This window comes from Coregonus lavaretus, assembly GCF_964263955.1.
Source record: "Coregonus lavaretus genome assembly, contig: HAP1_SCAFFOLD_781, whole genome shotgun sequence".
Classification (NCBI taxonomy): Eukaryota; Metazoa; Chordata; class Actinopteri; order Salmoniformes; family Salmonidae; genus Coregonus; species Coregonus lavaretus.
Window position 1 is genome coordinate 31,949 of NW_028159638.1, and position 24,529 is coordinate 56,477.

Genomic DNA, 24,529 nt, shown 5'->3' on the forward strand with positions numbered 1-24,529 from the left:
CGCTTGGCATTCAGGAAAAATAGTTTAATCTTGGTTTCATCAGACCAGATAATCTTGTTTTTCATGGTCTGAGAGTCCTTTAGGTGCCTTTTGGCAAACTCCAAGAGGGCTGTCATGTGCCTTTTACTGAGGAGTGGCTTCCGTCTGGCCACTCTACCATAAAGGCCTGATTGGTGGAGTGCTGCAGAGATGGTTGTCCTTCTGGAGGGTTCTCCCATCTCCACAGAGGAACTCTGGAGCTCTGTCAGTGAGACCATCGGGTTCTTGGTCACCTCCCTGACCAAGGCTCTTCTCCCCCGATTGCTCAGTTTGGCCGGGCGGCCAGCTCTAGGAAGAGTCTTGGTGGTTCCACATTTCTTCCATTTAAGAATGATTGAGGCCACTGTGTTCTTGGGGACTTCAATGCTGCATACATTATTTGGTACCCTTCCCCAGATCTGTGCCTTGACACAATCCTGTCTCGGAGCTCTACGGACAATTTCTTGGCTTGGTTTTTGCTCTGACATGCACTGTCAACTGTGGGACCTTATATAAACAGGTGTGTGCCTTTCCAAATCATGTCCAGTCAATTGAACTTTCCACAGGTGGACTCCAGTCAAGTTGTAGAAACATCTCAAGGATGATCAATGGAAACAGGATGCACCTGAGCTCAATATCGGGTCTCATAGCAAAGGGTCTGAATACTTATGTAAATAAGGTATTTCTGTTTTTATTTTTAATACATTTGCAAAAAAGTTTTCGATTTGTCATTATGGGGTATTGTGTGTAGATTGATGAGGAAATTGTTTTATTTTATCCATTTTAGAATAAGGCTGTAACGTAACAAAATGTGGAAAAAGGAATGGGGTCTGAGTACTTTCCGAATGCACTGTATATATACAGTGCCTTCAGAAAGTATTCATACCACTTGACTTCTTCAACATTTTGTTGTGTTAAAGCCTGAATTCAAAATGGATTAAATATTGAAAAATTCTCACCCATCTACACACAATACCCCATAATGACAAAGTGAAAACACACATACATACACGAACACATATATATATATATATATACAGTGAGGGAAAAAAGTATTTGATCCCCTGCTGATTTTGTATGTTTGCCCACTGACAAAGAAATTATAAGTCTATAATTTTAATGGTAGGTTAATTTGAACAGTGAGAGACAGAATAACAACAAAAAAATCCACAAAAACGTACGTCAAAAATGTTATTAATACATTTGCATTTTAATGAGGGAAATAAGTATTTGACCCCTCTGCAAAACATGACTTAGTACTTGGTGGCAAAACCCTTGTTGGCAATCACAGAGGTCAGACGTTTCTTGTAGTTGGCCACCAGGTTTGCACACATCTCAGGAGGGATTTTGTCCCACTCCTCTTTGCAGATCTTCTCCAAGTCATTAAGGTTTTGAGCCTGACGTTTGGCAACTAGAATCTTCAGCTCCCTCCACAGATTTTCTATGGGATTAAGGTCTGGAGACTGGCTAGGCCACTCCAGGACCTTAATGTGCTTCTTCTTGAGCCAGTCCTTTGTTGCCTTGGCCGTGTGTTTTGGGTCATTGTCATGCTGGAATACCCATCCACTACCAATTTTCAATGCCCTGGCTGAGGGAAGGAGGTTCTCACCCAAGATTTGACGGTATATGGCCCCGTCCATCGTCCCTTTGATGCGGTGAAGTTGTCCTGTCCCCTTAGCAGAAAAACACCCCCAAAGCATAATGTTTCCACCTCCATGTTTGACGGTGGGGATGGTGTTCTTGCGGTCATAGGCAGCATTCCTCCTCCTCCAAACACGGCGAGTTGAGTTGATGCCAAAGAGCTCGAGTTTGGTCTCATCTGACCACAACACTTTCACCCAGTTCTCCTCTGAATCATTCAGATGTTCATTGGCAAACTTCAGACGGGCCTGTATATGTGCTTTCTTGAGCAGGGGGACCTTGCGGGCGCTGCAGGATTTCAGTCCTTCACGGCGTAGTGTGTTACCAATTGTTTTCTTGGTGACTATGGTCCCAGCTGCCTTGAGATCATTGACAAGATCCTCCCGTGTAGTTCTGGGCTGATTTCTCACCGTTCTCATGATCATTGCAACTCCACGAGGTGAGATCTTGCATGGAGCCCCAGGCCGAGTGAGATTGACAGTTATTTTGTGTTTCTTCCATTTGTGAATAATCGCACCAACTGTTGTCACCTTCTCACCAAGCTGCTTGGCGGTGGTCTTGTAGCCCATTCCAGTCTTGTGTAGGTCTACAATCTTGTCCCTGACATCCTTGGAGAGCTCTTTGGTCTTGGCCATGGTGGAGAGTTTGGAATCTGATTGATTGATTGCATCTGTGGACAGGTTTCTTTTATACAGGTAACAAGCTGAGATTAGGAGCGTGCTCCTAATCTCAGCTCGTTACCTGTATAAAAGACACCTAGGAGCCAGAAATCTTTCTGATTGAGAGGGGTCAAATACTTATTTCCCTAATTAAAATGCAAATCAATTTATAACATTTTTGACATACGTTTTTCTGGATTTTGTTGTTGTTATTCTGTCTCTCACTGTTCAAATAAACCTACCATTAAAATTATAGATTGATAATTTCTTTATCAGTGGGCAAACCTATAAAATCAGCAGGGGATCAAATACTTTTTTCCCTCACTGTATATATACTATGATTTTTGTTCTAATTTTAAAAAATAAATAATAAAATAACATTTAAAGAAGATATGTTTTACAACTGTGTTTTTCTACACACACAGTTTAGAAGATAGATAAAAATGAGTCTGTTTCCTCTCGCTTTGATTCTGAAAGCTACTGGCAAATGACATTCTCTGGTCTAAGTACCAATACATCATAATAGTATTTGGAACATGAGGAGAAAAACAGCTTACAAGGCACGTCATCTGCAATATTTTTCAGTCAATAAATTGTGTCTAAACATTTTCAGCGTTTTCTTACAGTACTATTGTGGAGGCTATTTGAAAAGTGCTGCATAAGCACACTAAAAAGAATAGTGCTGCTTGCTACCCGGGTATCCAGACATTATACTGCCTGCCATATGCCTAGGGCAGGAATGGGACGATACATGTAAATGAGCAGTTTAAATTAACTGACAGATGATACAGCTCACTTTTAAAGTTTGCATTTAAGAAACGCTGTGTCTAATGGAAGGTACAACTGTAACCTTTAAATGGTTTCTGCTGAGAAATAAAAACGATAAAACTATATCAGCAACTTGAAGAGAGAAAGCAATCTTACAATTCAAATCATTTGTGACAAACGAATAATTGTTTTAATACATTATGAATGACAATGCTGTTATGACAGGTAATATTTCCCTCCACAGTCATCTTTCAAGTGTAGCGGCAATAAAATAATAACAAAACAAAATCTAAAAAAGGGGAAGGAGAAGAGAGTTATTTTTCCCATCCCACTAATGACACAAACCCAAAGGATATGTCCTAAATGGCACCCTATATCCCATAGGGCTCTGGTCAAAGCTAGTGCACTATGTAGGGAATAAGATGCTATTTGGGATGCAGAACTACAGTAGCGTCATTACATTGGATAACTCAATCTTGCCCTCGGCCCCTGATGTTTTTAAGCCACATTTAGGCCAATTAATTAGGCAGTTTCACAGATGAATTCACTGTTACAAAAATCAAACATGAAGGGCTACAAAGCTTCAATCACACCATAGCACTAGAACACAGTGGTAGCACACATGCTGTACAACAAACAATGCTACTATAGTGTACTACAATATATAACTGTATACTATAGGATTACTATACAACCGCTAGTCTCTCATCACAGCCCTAACATTAAAATGTTACAAGACATAATCCAGTAGCTAATTTGGTTCTGGGTGCAGAGACTTGACAACCACACAAGCCTAGAATTGATCTGAAATAGAATTGGACATGATGTAGTCATCAAGGCTAAGAGGTGAGGTAGGGACTAGAACTCTTCCTCATTCCAGAGCTGCATGCATTAGTAATATTCACAAGGTCTGTCTGAGCTGAGCTGAGCAACACTTACACAAGAGCCTCATCTCACATTATCATGAAATTCATTTACAGCAAAATTACACTGGGGTTCATCCTCCTTCCTACCCCTTCATCAGCTCACATCAACACTTTGTGATTTGTCTTGAGGGACCTAGCCCAGATTCCAGAGGAAAGAAAGCAGTGATGTTACTGCTGGGTTGTGTAAGCCTGTTATGGCTGTTGCTAGCTCCTTGCCTTGCATGCACACATACGCTAGTCTAGTTTACTGCTTAGTAGAGATATGTACAGTACAGATTGTGTGTGTGTGTGTGTGTGTGTGTGTGTGTGTGTGTGTGTGGAATGACACTTATGCAGCCCTTCCCATTGGCCAATTCAAAACGACACCATATATTTGACTTAAAATAACAATTTTAATCTGTACATTCAAGTATTTTGTATTGTGATGCAGACTCAGAGTAAACCGGTCTACATTTATGAGAAAATGTGTCAACCTCAACATAAAAGAAATGACTACGTCACAACCGGATATTGCTATCTCACTCATGCACAAAACATCAGTGCTTACATAAGCATGTTGAATTGCTCACTGGGATTATTCATAACCCCATTATTTAATTTCCCAAAACATTACTCATACGTCCAATGGATTCAGTGCAATAAGAGATATAAATGGTGCAATTCTTCCTTTTTAAATTATCTTAATTTGAACGATGCAGATGACACAGCAGTGATGTCACGGCTGGTGCCTTGTGGGAAGGGTCTCAGCTGGTGTGTGTTGGCCCTACTGGATGAAAGATCCACCTTCACCTTCTACTGTATATCCATGCTGTACCATAGTTAGTTATATCCAGGCTGTACCATAGTTAGTTATATCCAGGCTGTACCATAGTTAGTTATATCCAGGCTGTACCATAGTTAGTTATATCCAGGCTGTACCATAGTTAGTTATTTCCAGGCTATACCATAGTTAGTTATATCCAGGCTGTACCATAGCTAGTTATATCCAGGCTGTACCATAGTTAGTTATATCCAGGCTGTACCATAGTTAGTTATTTCCAGGCTATACCATAGTTAGTTATATCCAGGCTGTACCATAGTTAGTTATATCCAGGCTGTACCATAGTTAGTTATATCCAGGCTGTACCATAGTTATTTCCAGGCTATACCATAGTTAGTTATATCCAGGCTGTACCATAGTTAGTTATATCCAGGCTGTACCATAGCTAGTTATATCCAGGCTGTACCATAGTTAGTTATATCCAGGCTGTACCATAGTTAGTTATATCCAGGCTGTACCATAGTTAGTTATATCCAGGCTGTACCATAGCTAGTTATATCCAGGCTGTACCATAGTTAGTTATATCCAGGCTGTACCATAGTTAGTTATATCCAGGCTGTACCATAGTTAGTTATATCCAGGCTGTACCATAGCTAGTTATATTCAGGCTATACCATAGTTAGTTATATCCAGGCTGTACCATAGCTAGTTATATCCAGGCTGTACCATAGTTAGTTATATCCAGGCTGTACCATAGTTAGTTATATCCAGGCTGTACCATAGCTAGTTATATCCAGGCTGTACCATAGTTAGTTATATCCAGGCTGTACCATAGCTAGTTATATTCAGGCTGTACCATAGTTAGTTATATCCAGGCTGTACCATAGTTAGTTATATCCAGGCTGTACCATAGTTAGTTATATCCAGGCTGTACCATAGCTAGTTATATCCAGGCTGTACCATAGCTAGTTATATCCAGGCTGTACCATAGCTAGTTATATTCAGGCTGTACCATAGTTAGTTATATCCAGGCTGTACCATAGTTAGTTATATCCAGGCTGTACCATAGTTAGTTATATCCAGGCTGTACCATAGCTAGTTATATCCAGGCTGTACCATAGCTAGTTATATCCAGGCTGTACCATAGTTAGTTATATCCAGGCTGTACCATAGTTAGTTATATCCAGGCTGTACCATAGCTAGTTATTTCCAGGCTGTACTATAGCAAACGTTAGTTATATCCAGGCTGTACCATAGCTAGTTATATCCAGGCTGTACCATAGTTAGTTATATCCAGGCTGTACCATAGTTAGTTATTTCCAGGCTATACCATAGTTAGTTATATCCAGGCTGTACCATAGTTAGTTATATCCAGGCTGTACCATAGCTAGTTATATCCAGGCTGTACCATAGTTAGTTATATCCAGGCTGTACCATAGTTAGTTATATCCAGGCTGTACCATAGCTAGTTATATCCAGGCTGTACCATAGTTAGTTATATCCAGGCTGTACCATAGTTAGTTATATCCAGGCTGTACCATAGTTAGTTATATCCAGGCTGTACCATAGCTAGTTATATCCAGGCTGTACCATAGTTAGTTATATCCAGGCTGTACCATAGTTAGTTATTTCCAGGCTGTACCATAGCTAGTTATATCCAGGCTGTACCATAGTTAGTTATTTCCAGGCTGTACCATAGCTAGTTATATCCAGGCTGTACCATAGTTAGTTATATCCAGGCTGTACCATAGTTAGTTATATCCAGGCTGTACCATAGTTAGTTATATCCAGGCTGTACCATAGTTAGTTATTTCCAGGCTGTACCATAGCTAGTTATATCCAGGCTGTACCATAGTTAGTTATATCCAGGCTGTACTATAGTTAGTTATTTCCAGGCTGTACCATAGCTAGTTATTTCCAGGCTGTACTATAGCAAACGTTAGTTATATCCAGGCTGTACCATAGTTAGTTATATCCAGGCTGTACCATAGTTAGTTATTTCCAGGCTGTACCATAGCTAGTTATATCCAGGCTGTACCATAGTTAGTTATATCCAGGCTGTACCATAGCTAGTTATATCCAGGCTGTACCATAGCTAGTTATATCCAGGTTGTACCATAGTTAGTTATATCCAGGCTGTACCATAGTTAGTTATATCCAGGCTGTAGGCCTACCATATCTAGTTATATCCAGGCTGTAGCTACCCTAGCTAACGTTAGTTATATCCAGGCTGTACCATTGCTAGTTAAATCCAGGCTGTATTATAGTTATATCCAGGCTGTACCATAGCTAGTTAACATGAAACTCTTTTTTTATTTAGACAAATGTTTTTCACCCTGAAGACAGGCTTTGTGGCAAGCTCAATTTGTCAGCACCATCTGCAGTGTAAGAAGTTAATAGCAGTGATGAAATGCTACTAGTTGGACAATATGCATACACAAAGATTTAAAAAACATCATCATCAAAACATTTAATAATTTAGCTAAACATCACTAATTCACTATGTGTTTAATGAGAAACGTCTTTGATGGTCTTTATCCTTGTCTCACCTGGTTGCCTTAGGATCCCATATGACCACATCAGCATCACATCCCTTAGCGATCCTTCCCTTCTGGGGGTAGAAGTTGAAGATTTTCGCTGCATTGCTGCTGGTGACGGCTACAAATCGATTCTCGTCCATTTTCCCGCTATGCTGCGGAAAGTAATTACACAAAATACTGAGTTTCAATATCCTGGATATGAATGACAAATTCCATATTTACTGACATAATTAACCTGACAAAAGGTCAATGCTTAAGTGTGCAGTAAGCGATTCAAAGTTTCACTCCAAATATCAAAACGTGCAATTTTTTTGCCAGCGTTTTACAATGTTAATTTTTGCAATGGCCTCCGGGTTAACCGGCTAAAGCATTTTCCTGAGAGAAGGACAGAAAGAAGTAAGGGAGGGAGGAAGAAAGGAAGAAATGGAACGAGAAGGACAGAAAGAAGGAAGGGAGGGAGGAAGGAAGGAAGAAATGGAAAGAGAAGGACAGAAAGAAGGAAGGGAGGGAGGAAGGAAGGAAGAAATGGAAAGAGAAGGACAGAAAGAAGGAAGGGAGGGAGGAAGGAAGGAAGAAATGGAAAGAGAAGGACAGAAAGAAGGAAGGGAGGGAGGAAGGAAGGAAGAAATGGAAAGAGAAGGACAGAAAGAAGGAAGGGAGGGAGGAAGGAAGGAAGGAAGAAATGGAAAGAGAAGGACAGAAAGAAGGAAGGGAGGGAGGAAGGAAGGAAGAAATGGAAAGAGAAGGACAGAAAGAAGGAAGGGAGGGAGGAAGGAAGGAAGAAATGGAAAGAGAAGGACAGAAAGAAGGAAGGGAGGGAGGAAGGAAGGAAGGAAGAAATGGAAAGAGAAGGACAGAAAGAAGGAAGGGAGGGAGGAAGGAAGGAAGAAATGGAAAGAGAAGGACAGAAAGAAGGAAGGGAGGGAGGAAGGAAGGAAGAAATGGAAAGAGAAGGACAGAAAGAAGGAAGGGAGGGAGGAAGGAAGGAAGAAATGGAAAGAGAAGGACAGAAAGAAGGAAGGGAGGGAGGAAGGAAGGAAGAAATGGAAAGAGAAGGACAGAAATAAGGAAGGGAGGGAGGGAGATAATAACTTCCTTGATGCACATAATAAATTACATAATATCAATTATTATCTTCTCTTCTCACAGCAGAAATGTCACTTGGCACCTATTAACTCCTACTATAGAATTTAATCAACTGTCTGAAAATAGTACCACTCATTTTTGTAGGGCCTGTATCCTGGACACAGATTAAGCCTAGTCCTGGACAAAAAAATCACTTTCAATGGAGAATCTCCATGAGTCTGCTTTTTGGTTTAGGACTATATGTTTAATCTGTCCGGGAAACTGGCCTATAGTGTGTATAATAAAGAAGGATGTGATATGCTGGGGGAGCAGAATGAGAGGCCTAACTGACAACGCCCTTCTCCCAAATGACAGACATCCTGTCCTCCACTCCGTTGACTCCGTTGGGGATCTTTGTAAAGTCGTCTTTGCCCAGGGCCTTCTGACACACAGAGAATGTGCAGTGGTCTGTCCCAGTCACACTGAGGTCATCACTGGAAGAATGAAACAGAAGCATCTACAGTGGGGAGAGCAAGTATTTGATACACTGCCGATTTTGCAGGTTTTCCTACTTACAAAGCATGTAGAGGTCTGTAATTTTTATCATAGGTACACTTCAACTGTGAGAGACGGAATCTAAAAAAAACAAAAATCCAGAAAATCACATTGTATGATTTTTAAGTAATTAATTAGCATTTTATTGCATGACATAAGTATTTGATACATCAGAAAAGCAGAACTTAATATTTGGTACAGAAACCTTTGTTTGCAATTACAGAGATCATACGTTTCCTGTAGGTCTTGACCAGGTTTGCACACACTGCAGCAGGGATTTTGGCCCACTCCTCCATACAGACCTTCTCCAGATCCTTCATGTTTCGGGGCTGTCGCTGGGCAATACGGACTTTCAGTTCCCTCCAAAGATTTTCTATTGGGTTCAGGTCTGGAGACTGGCCATGCCACTCCAGGACCTTGAGATGCTTCTTGCGGAGCCACTCCTTAGTTACCCTGGCTGTGTGTTTCGGGTCGTTGTCATGCTGGAAGACCCAGCCACGACCCATCTTCAATGCTCTTACTGAGGGAAGGAGGTTGTTGGCCAAGATCTCGCGATACATGGCCCCATCCATCCTCCCCTCAATACGGTGCAGTCGTCCTGTCCCCTTTGCAGAAAAGCATCCCCAAAGAATGATGTTTCCACCTCCATGCTTCACGATTGGGATGGTGTTCTTGTGGTTGTACTCATCCTTCTTCTTCCTCCAAACACGGCGAGTGGAGTTTAGACCAAAAAGCTCTATTTTTGTCTCATCAGACCACATGACCTTCTCCCATTCCTCCTCTGGATCATCCAGATGGTCATTGGCAAACTTCAGACGGGCCTGGACATGCGCTGGCTTGAGCAGGGGGACCTTGCAGGATTTTAATCCATGACGGCATAGTGAGTTACTAATGGTTTTCTTTGAGACTGTGGTCCCAGCTTTCTTCAGGTCATTAACCAGGTCCTGCCGTGTAGTTCTGGGCTGATCCTTCACCTTCCTCATGATCATTGATGCCCCACGAGGTGAGATCTTGCATGGAGCCCCAGACCGAGGGTGATTGACCGTCATCTTGAGCTTCTTCCATTTTCTAATAATTGCGCCAACAGTTGTTGCCTTCTCACCAAGCTGCTTGCCTATTGTCCTGTAGCCCATTCCAGCCTTGTGCAGGTCTACAATTTTATCCCTGATGTCCTTACACAGCTCTCTGGTCTTGGCCATTGTGGAGAGGTTGGAGTCTGTTTGATTGAGTGTGTGGACAGGTGTCTTTTATACAGGTAGCAAGTTCAAACAGGTGCAGTTAATACAGGTAATGAGTGGAGAACAGGAGGGCTTCTTAAAGAAAAACTAACAGGTCTGTGAGAGCCGGAATTCTTACTGGTTGGTAGGTGATCAAATACTTATGTCATGCAATAAAATGCAAATTAATTACTTAAAAATCATACAATGTGATTTTCTGGATTTTTGTTTTTTTTAGATTCCGTCTCTCACAGTTGAAGTGTACCTATGATAAAAATTACAGACCTCTACATGCTTTGTAAGTAGGAAAACCTGCAAAATCGGCAGTGTATCAAATACTTGTTCTCCCCACTGTACATCACTAAACGGTAAGGCAGCCATCTTTACTGCCTGTCATTCATTTTTATTGCACCGACAATATGCAGTTACACTTCACTTTCCTTTCTTTTTCAAAGATTCCACTGTGTTTGGCATTGTTGTTCACCTTCCCAGTTCCTGTGTTCCTGGGTGGTGTATGGGGTAATATGCTGATAGCACTAGTCATGACTGCTTATAACATCTGTTATGTCATTGTTATGACAGTGTTATGGAGCACTTATGTGACAGTGGGTGCACGGAAGGTGTAACCTAATGTGCTTTACTCAGTGAAAAGGGCAGAAGAGGAACAGTGAGATCAGGTTGATATTGGCTAAGGCTCCACATACTTTGCCAGTAGGTCCATGAGGTATCCCGGGGTGCTGGGGTCGGGCCTCAGAGGTGGGCCCATGACGAACTTGGCAGCGTGGGCCCAGTCTTTGTGCCAGTAGTGGGTGCCATCTGTACCCAGTCCTGCTGCTATGGGCTCACCAAACACCACACGGCCTGTTGGGGTACAAACATCTCTACAACCATGCATACATAACACAGATCACCATCCATGTCATGTTTAGCCTCTCTCTCTCTCTCTCTGTCTCTGTATGTCTCTCTCTCATTCTCTCTCACTTTCTCTCTCTCTGTCATTCTTTCCCACCCACAGTTCCTCCCAGCAGGCAGTGTCAGGCCCACTCACCATCTCTGCGTGCGTTGGACACAACCTTAGCGGCAGACTTGCTCATGACGTGGACCACATAGAGCGGGCAGTTGACAGCGTGGGCGATGGTGATGGCTCTCTGAGTGGCCTCAGCCTCCACCTCCTCAGGACGACACAACTCATGACCCTCCGGACCTGTGATGCCCAGGGACAGCATCTTCTTAGCCCCCTGCCAAGTGAGAGAAGGTCAGTTTAAAAAATGCCCCTAAATGGCAGATAAAAAAAACTGCCTGTGTGACACAGATAAACTTTTGTGAAATATTCACAGAAATAGTTACAAAAGGTTATACAAGTAGGAGCAGATTAGCATAGAATATTACACCATGACGCAAATAGGTTTTCCTCAGGTAGCGTTGAGGGAGGAAGCTGACATGTTACATGCTTTTTGACAACAGACAACAGGTGTATTACAAATACTACTCTATGGAAGTTTAGTTGCTAATCGTTTACATAAAATATTCATCAAGGAGTTGTAAACTCACTCTAAACATGCTCCCAATAAATGTATGTATCTCCTGAATAGTTTCTGTCACCAAAAACCGACTACAGATTGGGCATCTGCTGCCCTCTAGTGGTTATTCTACAGACCTCAACTTGGAAAAGAAAGTTGACAATCTAGAGCTAGAACATTCCAACCTGAATCAAACAGAACTAGGTGTTGATCCTTGGACTTTTTGTGTAACTGATATTGGATTGAGTGAACACTGATTTTAGTATCTTTTCAGGTTAACACCGACCCACCTGTTCAGCTTAAACAGAGGACAGTTACTGTAATGAACCTTGCCCCTTAAGACATTGACAAGGAATAAACGAAATAAGAGAAGTCAAATAGTTTCCCCCTTAGTAAATAATGTATTATGCATAGAATCTCTTTGCTTCCACATTGCGGAAACATAGAAACCTTCACAGCAACATTACTTAATTTTCAAATGTGAGAAAGAATGAATGCTATAGTGAATGACAGAGGGGTAAATGATCAATTATAAAATGATAAACATAAAAGCTATGAACTGTAACTCCAGTGTCATGAGATTGCAAAACATGACACTGCAAAACAAGTTTGGTTTGGTTCCCGTACCTCATATGGTAGAATGAAATGAGCTACTGTTCATGTGCCGTTATGTAGGCCATGACACATAAATGGTATTCTTATGTCCTATATCACATGACCAAATGACTGCCGATGATAAGAGTATGTTGGCTGTGTTCTAGGAAGCACCTTGATGACACACGATAAGGTACATGAGATGAAAGGAGAGAATAGGACCGACAAAGATGAAGAAGACTGTGTGTCTGTTTGCAGTGGGTTTTGTAATACTAACATGTATAATAATAACATCCTCACGTGTGATATGTTATTGTCATACATTATTTGATTTGACATTCCATAGTTATGTTGGGCTGCAATAGAATCAATGTGTGTGCTCCTTATTTACCAACATGAGTAAAGAGTCTCAAAGACAGCACAACTAGATAGCAATAGCTATCCACTGAGGTGAGGATTGAAAACATGGCAGTGTCTTCAATGTTAACTAGTTCAAGGACATACTGTGCATACTGTGCTAGATAGATGTAAATATTGGTACTTTATTAATCCCAGAGGGAACATTTCTAACCAGTACCTTAGAAAAAGTATGTCATAACCAACTGTCAAATCTTACATCACCAAGAGTAGAACTTCATCATCTAGACTTTTCTGCAGACCCTGTAAAGGTATTTTAAACTCCAACATAACACAAACATGTGGTTCATAAATAACAGCAGCCTTGAAAGTTTTTCTTTACTGCAACAGGGATATACAGTAAGCACAAACATTTCAGCAGGTGCAGGTCAGAGTTTTCCTCCCTTTGCACTTAGTTTTGCATGGCTTGGATAGGGTTAGTTTTGCATGGCTTGGATAGGGTTAGTTTTGCATGGCTTGGATAGGGTTAGTTTTGCATGGTTTGGATAGGGTTAGTTTTGCATGGCTTGGACAGGGTTAGTTTTGCATGGCTTGGATAGGGTTAGTTTTGCATGGCTTGGATAGGGTTAGTTTTGCATGGCTTGGATAGGGTTAGTTTTGCATGGCTTGGATAGGGTTAGTTTTGCATGGCTTGGATAGGGTTAGTTTTGCATGGCTTGGATAGGGTTAGTTTTGCATGGCTTGGATAGGGTTAGTTTTGCATGGCTTGGATAGGGTTAGTTTTGCATGGCTTGGATAGGGTTAGCTTTGCATGGCTTGGATAGGGTTAGTTTTGCATGGCTTGGATAGGGTTAGTTTTGCATGGCTTGGATAGGGATAGTTTTGCATGGCTTGGATAGGGTTAGTTTTGCATGGCTTGGATAGGGTTAGTTTTGCATGGCTTGGATAGGGTTAGCTTTGCATGGCTTGGATAGGGTTAGTTTTGCATGGCTTGGATAGGGTTAGTTTTGCATGGCTTGGATAGGGTTAGTTTTGCATGGCTTGGATAGGGTTAGTTTTGCATGGCTTGGATAGGGATAGTTTTGCATGGCTTGGATAGGGTTAGTTTTGCATGGCTTGGATATGGATAGTTTTGCATGGCTTGGATAGGGATAGTTTTGCATGGCTTGGATAGGGTTAGTTTTGCATGGCTTGGATAGGGTTAGTTTTGCATGGCTTGGATAGGGATAGTTTTGCATGGCTTGGATAGGGTTAGTTTTGCATGGCTTGGATAGGGTTAGTTTTGCATGGCTTGGATAGGGTTAGTTTTGCATGGCTTGGATAGGGATAGTTTTGCATGGCTTGGATAGGGATAGTTTTGCATGGCTTGGATACGGTTAGTTTTGCATGGCTTGTTTCTTGTTTAGTCATCTATTAGGTTACATCAGGATTAAACATTAACGTAAACCAATGACCTCTGGAATACTTACACACTGAGCAGACAGTCAATAGGAACTCCTGACTGAACCTTTCTCAACATAATGTATTTGCTTAGTCTGTCAAAATAGGTCATTTGTATTTTCTCACCAACAGTTGATAAATTAACCTTTGTTCAGTCCTGGTTCATGGGATATTGTATGGGTACATTGTTACCCACAAGGTTCCATGTTTTTTCCGGGGAGCGTTCAGTACGACAGAACAGTGTGCAACGTTAAATTCAATGAAAGCAGTAATGTACTGAACGACCAGTTGAAACATTTTGTGATTATGGTGGCCCAGACGGCAGTTACCATATGGTTTGCTGCATGATTTTTATGATTTCAAATGGTCACACTTAAATTGATCAGGGCACACCTCACCACACCCACCAAACTTGAGCAAACTTACCTCAAAGGCTGTTGAAGAATGGTGCGTACCATTTGGTGGCAATGTGTCGTTCAGTACAAACCGTCACACAACGTTGCAAACATTGAAGCGAACTGAACGAACCCCTGGTTTGAGCCATATTGGCTTTGTTGTGGTCAGGAATGTTTGGGAATACCTCTGCAATAAGGTCTCCATTCTCTGCGTGCACCTGGGCTATAGCTCCAATCTCTTTGCATTGGGAAAACGCAGCATACAGCTCATGGTCTTGAAGCATGAACACATCCTTGTATGCCATGAACATCTTGAAGGAGTTGACACCTTTCTCTTTGGCCAAAGTCTCCATTTCCTTCTTGACCTAGAAGGGTTTTAGCAAAAAGCAAATTAGTTTTGATGCTTTTCTTTGCAATGCTGAGAGATAAGACTGTTAACATCTCTGTAAAAACCATGTATTGACATACTGTCCATCCCAGGTCTCCATGGAGTCTATTACCACATGGTATTTCCTGTTGGGATGTTATTTATAAGTAGATATTGCTGAGATTAAGGCCGGGATTCAGTTCTTTGCTGGAGATGCACCTTTTAAAGGCAATATTCCCGCTTTGGCGGAGACAGCATTCACCATAAACAAATTTTTTGTCTCAAGTGGAAATTACCTTTAAATGTCAAGCGTGCTATAACGTTGATCTACCGCTGACTGGATTGAATCTACAGTAACAGTGTCCCTCATTTTCAAAACAAGTCCGCTATTTTATAAAATCCCTATAGATTTGATGGCGTCAGGCCAGAATAAACAACGTTTTAAATCCTGCCCAATCTCACAAAACATTCACAGATCAAGACAAATAAATGAAACATTTCAGTCTGGGACAGAAATGGTTACTTATTTTGTAACGATCTGTACAAATGTAACTGATGGGAACCCCAGTCTCTTACTTGGGATAGAAATACAGGGTGCTGGGAAGGCTACCTCGTCACATGAGCATGAGTCTGATGCATAAAAAAATGTTGGGTTCTGATGGGCAAATTTGATATTTGTATTTTCAGGTTAGAAAATAGATTATAGATAAAAACGGGCATGATGGCCCTGATGTGGCACTACCTTGTCGCTCCACCATGTGACGGCCACATGGAGGGAGTAGTCACAGCAGACCTTGGCGTCAGCCGTGTCCCTCCACCTATCATAGGCCTCCAGCAGGGACGTGCCTCTCTGGGGGATCACAAAGTCTAGGATCATGGTGGTCCCTCCTGCCAAGGCAGCCTGGGTGCAGAGAGCAGGGTTAGGGTTTAGAAAAGGGGTTAGGATTTAGGGTTTAGGGGTGGTGGAATGGGGTATATCCAGGAGGGTGGTCCCTCCTGCCAGGGCATTCTGGGTACAGAGAGCAGGGTTAGGGTTTAGAGAGGGGGTTAGGGTTTAGGGGTGGTGGTATGGGGTATATCCAGGAGTGGGGTCCCTCCTGCCAGGGCAGCCTGGGTACAGAGAGCAGGGTTAGGGTATGATGTAGATAGGTTAGGGTTTAGAGAGGGGTGGATATGAGGGGGTAATGTTTACGGTGTAGTCCAGGATCATGATAGTGCCTCCTGCCACTTTCCAGGACAGCGTGGATAGAGATGTACGGAATAGGGTTTAGGTTCAATGGATAGAGATAAACAGAACAGGGTTTAGGTTCCATGGATAGAGATATATACAGAACAGGGTTTAGGTTCCATGGATAGAGATACACGGAACAGGGTTTAGGTTCCATGGATAGAGATACACAGAACAGGGTTTAGGTTCCATGGATAGAGATACACGGAACAGGGTTTAGGTTCCATGGATAGACATACACGGAACAGGGTTTAGGTTCCATGGATAGAGATACACGGAACAGGGTTTAGGTTCCATGGATTGAGATACACAGAACAGGGTTTAGGTTCAATGGAGAGCAGGGTTAGAGTTTACTACAGATAGCGTTTGGGGTTAGAGTGTAGACAGATTATGTACAAGGAGAGAATGCAATCCATGCTTTGGTTTTGTTAAAAATAGCCACTGTACCAACCACTAATATTAGATGCAAGTCAATGTCCCTCAGTTCGCATAATTTTCATTCCATGCCCAAATCATCTCTGCAAGGGAGTTAAATTACTTGGTTTAAAGTTACTTTGAGATAATTTGAGCATGACATAATGGCATTTCCCCATCTGGCCTGGGTCCCAATCTTTTTTGGGGTGTAAGACGTAGTGTTATTTTTGGGGAAGTTGTGTTTCCATAGCTAGGGCTGACACTAAGGACTTGTGAAGAGCACAATCAACAACTTCTGAATACTCTGAACAGTTGCTTTGAGAAGGAAAAGGCTCAGTTGTTGTGTTAACAGTCAATAATTGTAATGCATGTTAACTAGGGCACATTGATTTAAGGCCCTTAATCATATCATTATACATTTGTACCAGTTGAATGTAGACATGGAAATAAAAACGTTTTTGTAAAAAAAAAATAACTGAAATATGTTATTAAAATATGCAAATGAGGTGATATCTCATTAAATATGCACATATGTGCATATCGCACAACTCTATTTTTCTGGACACTGGATGAAGTAAGCCTAAATATTTTGGTTTCATTTTGTTAAGACACTTCAGAACCGGACTTGTCCAGAGCCTATTGTGGATAAATACTTTTTTTCATCTTTCTATCTGTAAAATACTAAAGACATGTACATAAAATGCATGTTTGGTGCATTTTTCCAAAGAAAAGGTTATCTACAATAAAAAAAATATGCCAACATATCAACAATTCACTCTGGGCAAGTCTGGAGAATATATATATATATATATATATATATATATATATATATATATATATATATATATATATATATATATATATATATATATATATATTCTCCAGACTTGCACATATATAAGGATAACCACACAACATTTGGTGAATGCAGATGCTTCTGAGTTGGCATGTGGGAAGAGTCTGACTTTCAGGAAATGGCAGTTAAAGGCAAGTACACTGAATTTAGACTACCAAACGCTAAACACCTATACAGACCCAATCACTACCTCTTCAAAGTACACTATATATACAAAAATATGTGGACACCCCTTCAAATTAGTAGATTAGGCTATTTCAGCCACACCTGTTGCTGACAGGTGTATACAATCAAGCACACAGCCATGCAATCTCCATAGACAAACTTTGGCAGTAGAATGGCCTTACTGAAGAGCTCAGACTTTCAACATGGCACCGTCATTGGATGCCACCTTTCCAACAAGTCAGTTCGGCAAATTTCTGCCCTGCTAGAGCTGCCCCTGGCCAACTGTAAGTGCTGTTATTGTGAAGTGGAAAGGTCTAGGAGCAACAACGCCACACAAGCTCACAGAACAGGACCGCCGAGTGCTGAAGCGTGTAGCACGTAAAAATCGTCTGTCCTCGGTTGCAACACTCACTACCGAGTTCCAAACTGCCTCTCGAAGCAACGTCAGCACAATAACTGTTCGTCATGAAATGGGTTTCCGTGGCCGAGCAGCCGCTCACAAGCCTAAGATCACCATGTGCAATGCCAAGCGTCAGCTGGAGTGGTGTAAAGCTCACCGCCATTGGACTCTGGAGCAGTGGAAACGTGTTCTATGGAGTGATGAATCACGCTTCACCATCTGGCAGTCCGACATACGAATCTGGGTTTGGCGGATGCCAGGAGAACGCTACCTGCCCCAATGCATAGTGCCAACTGTAAAGGAGGAATAAAGGTCTGGGGCTGGTTCGAGCTAGGCCCCTTAGTTCCAGTGAAGGGAAATCTTAACGCTACAGCATACAATGAATGACATTCTAGACTATTCCGTGCTTCCAACTTGTGGCAACAGTTTGGGGAAGGCCCTTTCCTGTTTCACCATGACAATGCCCCCGTGCACAAAGCGAGGTCCATACAGAAATGGTTTGTCGAGATCGGTGTGGAAGAACTTGACTGGCCTGCACAGAGCCCTGACCTCAACCTATCTAACACCTATGGGATGAATTGGAACACCGACTGCGAGCCAGGTCTAATCGCCCAACATCAGTGACCGACTAATGCCTCACTAATGCTCTTTCTATACTTTTTCAGTATAAAAATACACTGCAGTGTAATGATGATGTTGATGATGGGGGGTGGTTGATCACACCTCTCAATGAAACGTTATGGAGGAGTGCACTTTACAGGGAAGTGGTAGGCTACACTGTACTTTCAGCACTGAAAAATGTACTTGCATTTCTGCAGCATCGGCCATCTACTGCACATTATAATGCTTTTTTTGTTTAATAGCCTACTGATTATATGTTTTTAATTATGTAAAGGTACAGTATGTACTTCATTAAATGGGGTTTTATGTATCCTACCTCTAATACAGAAAAGACAGACAACTACAGTGCCTTCAGAAAATATTCACACCCAAATGTTGTTGTGTTACAGCCTGAATTTTAAATGGATTACATTTAGATGTTTTGTCACTGGCCTACACACAATACCCCATAATGTAAAAGTGGAATTATGTTTTTCGAAATGTTTACATATTAATTAAAAATGAAAAGCTGAAATGTCTTGAGTCAATAAGTATTCAACCCCTTTTGTTATGCCAAGCCTAAATACGTTCAGGAGTAAAAATGTGCTTAATAAGTTGCATGGACTCACTCTGTGTGCAATACTAGTATTTAACAGGATTTTTTAATGACTACCTCATCTCTGTACCCAGAAACATACAATTAATTATCTGTAAGGTCCCTCAGTCGAGCAGTGAATTTCAAACACAGATTCAACCACAAAGACCAGGGAGGTTTTTCAATGCCTTGCAAAGAAGGGTACCTATTGGTAGATGGATAAAAAAAATGTAGACATTGAATATCCCTTTGAGCATGGTGAAGTTATTAATTACACTTTGAATGGTGTATAACTACACCCAGTCACTACAAAAATACAAGCGTCCTTCCTAACTCAGTTGCCGGAAAGGAAGGAAACTGCTCAGGGATTTCACCACGAGGCAAATGGTGACTTTAAAACAGTTACAGAGTTTAATGGTTGTGATAGAAAAATACTGAGGAAGGATCAACAACATTGTAATTACTCCACAATACTAACCTAATTGACTGCTAAACATTTGGCAAAGTAATTCACTTTTTGTCATGAATACAAAGTGTTATGTTTGGGGCAAATCCAATACAACACATTACTTAGTACCACTCTCCATATTTTCAAGCATAGTGGTGGCTGCATCATGTTATGGGTATGCTTGTACTCATTAAGGACTGGCGAGTTTTTCAGGATAAAAAATAAACAGAATGGAGCTAAGCACAGGCAAAATCCTAGAGGAAAATCTGGTTCAGTCTGCTTTCCACCAAACACTGGTAGATTAATTTACCTTTCAGCAGGACAATAATCTAAAACACAAGGCCAACTCTACAGTGGAGTTGCTTACCAAGAAGTCAATGAATATTCCTGAGTGGTCGAGTTACAGTTTTGACTTAAATCTCCTTGAATATCTATGGCAAGACCTGAAAATGGTTGTCTAGCAATGATTAACAACCAATTTGACAGAGCTTGAAGAATTTTGAAAAGAATAATGAGCAAATGTTGCACAATCCATGTGTGGAAAGCCTTTAGAGACTTACCCAGAAAGACACACAGCTGTAATTTCTGCCAAAGGTTATTCAGCGAATATTGACTCAGGGGTGTGAATACTTATGTTTGTGAACATTTCTAAAAACATCTATTCACTTTGACATTATGGGTTATTGTGTGTAGATGGGAGAGAAAGACATCTATTTAATCCTTTTTGAATTCCCCAACAAAATGTGGAATAAGTCAAGGGTTATGAATACTTTCTGAAGGCAATGTAATTATTTTTGTTCTGATTTTACTAGTGAATATTCCTAATGCAGTGAAATCAAGCAACACAAAATTATTCTTACCTTAGTTCCAATATGGAAATCATCTACTGCTTTGGTGCCCATAAACGCCAACTCCATGTGGGTATGGGTATCGATACCACCCGGTATCACCAGTTTATCAGTGGCATCTATAACGGTAACTCCGGCCGGGATTTGGAGGTTTAATCCGACTTCTTTAATTTGTCCGTCTTCAATGTAGACATCACTGATAATGGAGCAATCCTCGTTCACAATTTTCCCTCCTTTTATAAGAATCCTGCTTTGGTTTAACATTTTTTCTTTCTCTTTTAGAAGCTCTGGGCATAGGCCTATAATGTCAGTTAGAAAATGTTTTGCTGAGATGGGACATACAACGAACAAATATTTCACAAGTAGACACACCTTTCACAACAAGAGAGAGAGACAAAAATACATTCCCAGGAAGTAGCCTGAATTTCGCAATATTTAGCAAACTTGACCAGACTTGCAGGGCCTCGGTCCCCTAGGTCATTAATTCCATAAAAAAATTGTTTCACTCAATTTATCCAGATCACAGATGGCAAGCAGGTGCAAGTAAAAATTGTCTGGTAGAAAGTGAGGAAGAAATGAACGTGCAGTAGACCTAAAGTGTGTTTGTCTCCATGAAGCTCCAGGGACCACCCATTTTATGGTGGCCGGTCGGCCCTTCCCACAAATAGGCCAATGATTGATGGATTGCTGATTTCTTGCTTTCCAACATTCCCAGAACATGAGGTTAGTCAAAGGTTACAGCCAGAACCGGCCGCTAGGGGGCCCCAACCGGGCACAAAGGGCACGTGCCCCGGATGCTAGGAACTCAGTCAGGGTCTCAACTTACTGTTGAGAGTTAGAATAGTAGAATACACAAGGTGGAATTTCGAAATGTGGTTGTGCATCAGCAGTTTTCCTCTTGTTATGTCAGTCACTGACTGTCACTCAATTAGCCCATGTCAGCTAACATTTTTTAGATTGTTAAGTTAGTCTACCCAGCAGCTATCTAAATCATGGCCGAATTACCGACCAGGCACGAAGGGACCCTGATCTCCAGGACGACCCTATTGATTTTGTTAGTCAATCAGATATCATATTAACATGGCATGAGTCATGGCAAAAGGTGTAGAATTTCAGGAAATTTGCTTTAAAACTGAAAAGATTTCTCCACCCCATGGCAAAATGTTTAGAATTACAGAAAACTTGCTTTAAAACTGCAACATTTTCTCTACGCCGCATTCTCTGGCCACTATAAGCTGACCAAAGTGTATTTCTGAGGACGCACTAAAACCACAGACTTTCAGATAACATTGTGATATTCCTGGAGCACTCAACACATCACATCTCTTTGTCTCCTGAACTGTTTTTGTTATTAGCCACTGGGAGAGATGAGCATTTCAGTGCAGTGGATTGGTTGTCAACAAGAACATCACATCAGTTCAGTTCCCACAACTTTTTTCATCCATTAGTGTATTAAAAAGAGAAGAAAAAAACAGAGACATTGGAGAGACAAAGATGCATGTGGTGGGGAGATAAGACAGCGCACAGGGCTTAGGAAACACCTAACCTTCACAGTACTGCAATAAACAATAACATGTGACTTAAGAGGATTTACATAAGATGAGAGCCCTAATCAGTAGGAGACAAACCAATGAGGAAGCAGTGGCATCTTCTAACTAAAACAGAAACTCTCAATGCTGCATTAAGAAAGTTCCGATTCAGGGTGGATTTAGAAAGCTGCCGTTGAGCATTGTTGTTGTTCCCTGAACTAACTACACAGGTCAGGTCTAACTGTAAAAAATATATATATATCCAGGGAACACTAAAACGAACGTGGGGTGATATGAAATCAAAAGTGCCAAAATGGCCATTGTCCTTCAAAGTGACTTGATTGTTTTTGGTTCTAGCTCAGAATGTCCTAATCTTTCCAATCTCTGTAATACTTACTTATTATTTACTGGTATAACAGTTATGTTAAACTATTCCCATTTCAATGTCAATTTTTCTTGCAAAACAGAAAATGCTTTTCCTAATCCTATTGATCCCCTTCATTACCTCTGTGTGTCTCTAGTAACGGTACATCCTGCCTCTTCCTGGTACTGCATTATCTTTTATACTTCTTAAGCATTTTTTTATGCTTACAGGTGTCTACAAAAAAAGTATTTTGAAGGAATGCACATTAAAGGGAAAGCTAAGAGGACCCCCTATGTGCATGCTCAATCTGATTAATCTATTGTTAAATGTTATTTGTCCCATAAGGATTCAGAAGTGTTAAGGAAACACAGACATGCATAGACCCAGACTGGTAGATTGCATTTCCACTAATTGTTGCCCAGATGGCAGTGTTCTCTTCAGATTGAACAGACATTGAAGAGACTAATAGACATTTGACTCATGCTTTCATAATCCTGGAAACATACACTACCGTAAACAAACAGACAAATGTTTAAAATGATTCCACTTGTGAATGATCATTATGTCAAATGATCTTAACCTGAGTAAACATCATACCTAGAGAAAACAAATATCTCTATATTGTGTTGGTTATATTGGAATAATATTGCATTTCTTTGATATATAATAATAAAACACCTTATTTCACTCACACCCTTGGACACACACAATCTAAGATACAGTACTGAAATAGAGATTTCAAATGATCAGTCCTCCATACATAATGATTTATCAATTATCTGTAGATGATCTGTAATCAATAGAACTAAGTGGGAAAAATTCCATAAGGCATCAAATTGAGCAGGAAATGATGTAATATTCCCTGGGACTGTATGGAGGTGAAAACACACTGCGACAACAGTACTTCAAAACATTTGTCAATCACATTGTTGCAGCTCAAGCATCACAAGGCAGGCAGCTGTTGAGCAGACTAAAAATGTTAAGCTTCCAACAATGGAAAGGCAGAAAATGTGAAGGGAAACAATTAAATTACGCCTTGCATGAAGTTTGCTTTTCATTTTGTGAGGCAAATTTAGTGCCATGGTTAATCATTATGCTGTTGAACACGATTTGCAAAAATATTCAAGAGCTTTACGTGCCTCACTGCCCCTTCTGTATTGAAAAATAATGGGCCTCTATCCAATTAAAACCTGCATTAAATCTCTTAAGTATTACATGCACTTTAGCAGTATCTCTCTGATGAGGCTTTTCTGTATGTGCAGATCCTGACAGAGCCTCAGAAAGGACAGCTTTTTGACTGACTGCTCTCTCTATTCCAGGGCTTGGATTGTATTGATACAGATTGTTCAAACCCCTCCACTGAACCCCTGTTCTGAACCATGCTTAGTTAGCCTACTATGTGGCATGAGAAATGGTGCATGTGATACTGTACTGTACTGTAGGTAGAAGTCAAGGAATAAAGCATGATATTCTAGCTTGATCTGTTTTCTTCAGCTTGAATATAACCTTATTAACCACCCTATTTTTATAATGATTGTTGTATTTTCAAACCAATTAAATGTCAACACATTTCATGATAGTCTTACCTGATCAAGAGCAGAAAGGCCAAACTATTCCAAAACATCACGTGATTCATTGTTCTGTAATAAGGGCAACAGTCCAACATGTGAAAATATGATTTATGTGACCATCTGCTTTGTTTGATCTTAATTTAATTCTCTTTTTTGGTAGCTGAATTTGCATATACAGGCCCCATTCTTTAATAAATATCTTGAAAGGTGATGATGGATATGCCCCAGTATAGATCGATCCCCTTCACTAGTACCACTGCATTTTAAATCCACTGCCTCATTTCTCATTGATAAACTGACCAAATATGAGAACACATAACAGGCAGCTACTGTAGATGTTCAACAACCTCACTATCTACTCATGTTAATTAAAAGATTTGCAACTACACGTGTCTGAAGATAATCAAAATGTCTTCTCCTCTCAGTCCCAGATGTCTCCACGCTGCTGCAGAGCTCGTTTGCTGCAGCAATCTCATGTTTATTTAGAATTAATCAATCTACCCACAATTGAGTTAATTAATTAGTGTTTTAATGCTACACTTATAATTGCAATGCAGATGAATCTGTAGACAAAGCAATCAAATTATTGCAGCAAATATAACAGATTATTGTTGTTCAAACTTCTGTGTTACAAGAGGGATTGGATCTTCGTCTGTCTCAGACAGGGTGCTTTTATAACCACTAGATGG

At 40.8% G+C, this 24,529-nt stretch overlaps 1 protein-coding gene across 1 annotated transcript in view; it reads right to left on the bottom strand.

The window, feature by feature from the left end:
• The window catches only part of LOC311122610 (dihydropyrimidinase-like), a 35,158-nt gene extending 14,179 nt beyond the window's left edge, over positions 1-20,979 (bottom strand). Inside the window, exons 1-7 of the mRNA XM_084196951.1 lie at positions 20,389-20,979; positions 15,565-15,723; positions 14,641-14,820; positions 11,198-11,387; positions 10,854-11,010; positions 8,730-8,871; positions 7,322-7,464 (exon numbers count right to left, since the gene is read on the bottom strand). Of these exons, the coding sequence (XP_084053077.1) occupies positions 7,322-7,464; positions 8,730-8,871; positions 10,854-11,010; positions 11,198-11,387; positions 14,641-14,820; positions 15,565-15,723; positions 20,389-20,640 (1,223 nt within the window). The 5' untranslated portion in view covers positions 20,641-20,979. The remainder of the gene's footprint in view (positions 1-7,321; positions 7,465-8,729; positions 8,872-10,853; positions 11,011-11,197; positions 11,388-14,640; positions 14,821-15,564; positions 15,724-20,388) is intronic.
• Positions 20,980-24,529: the final 3,550 nt, after the last annotated feature.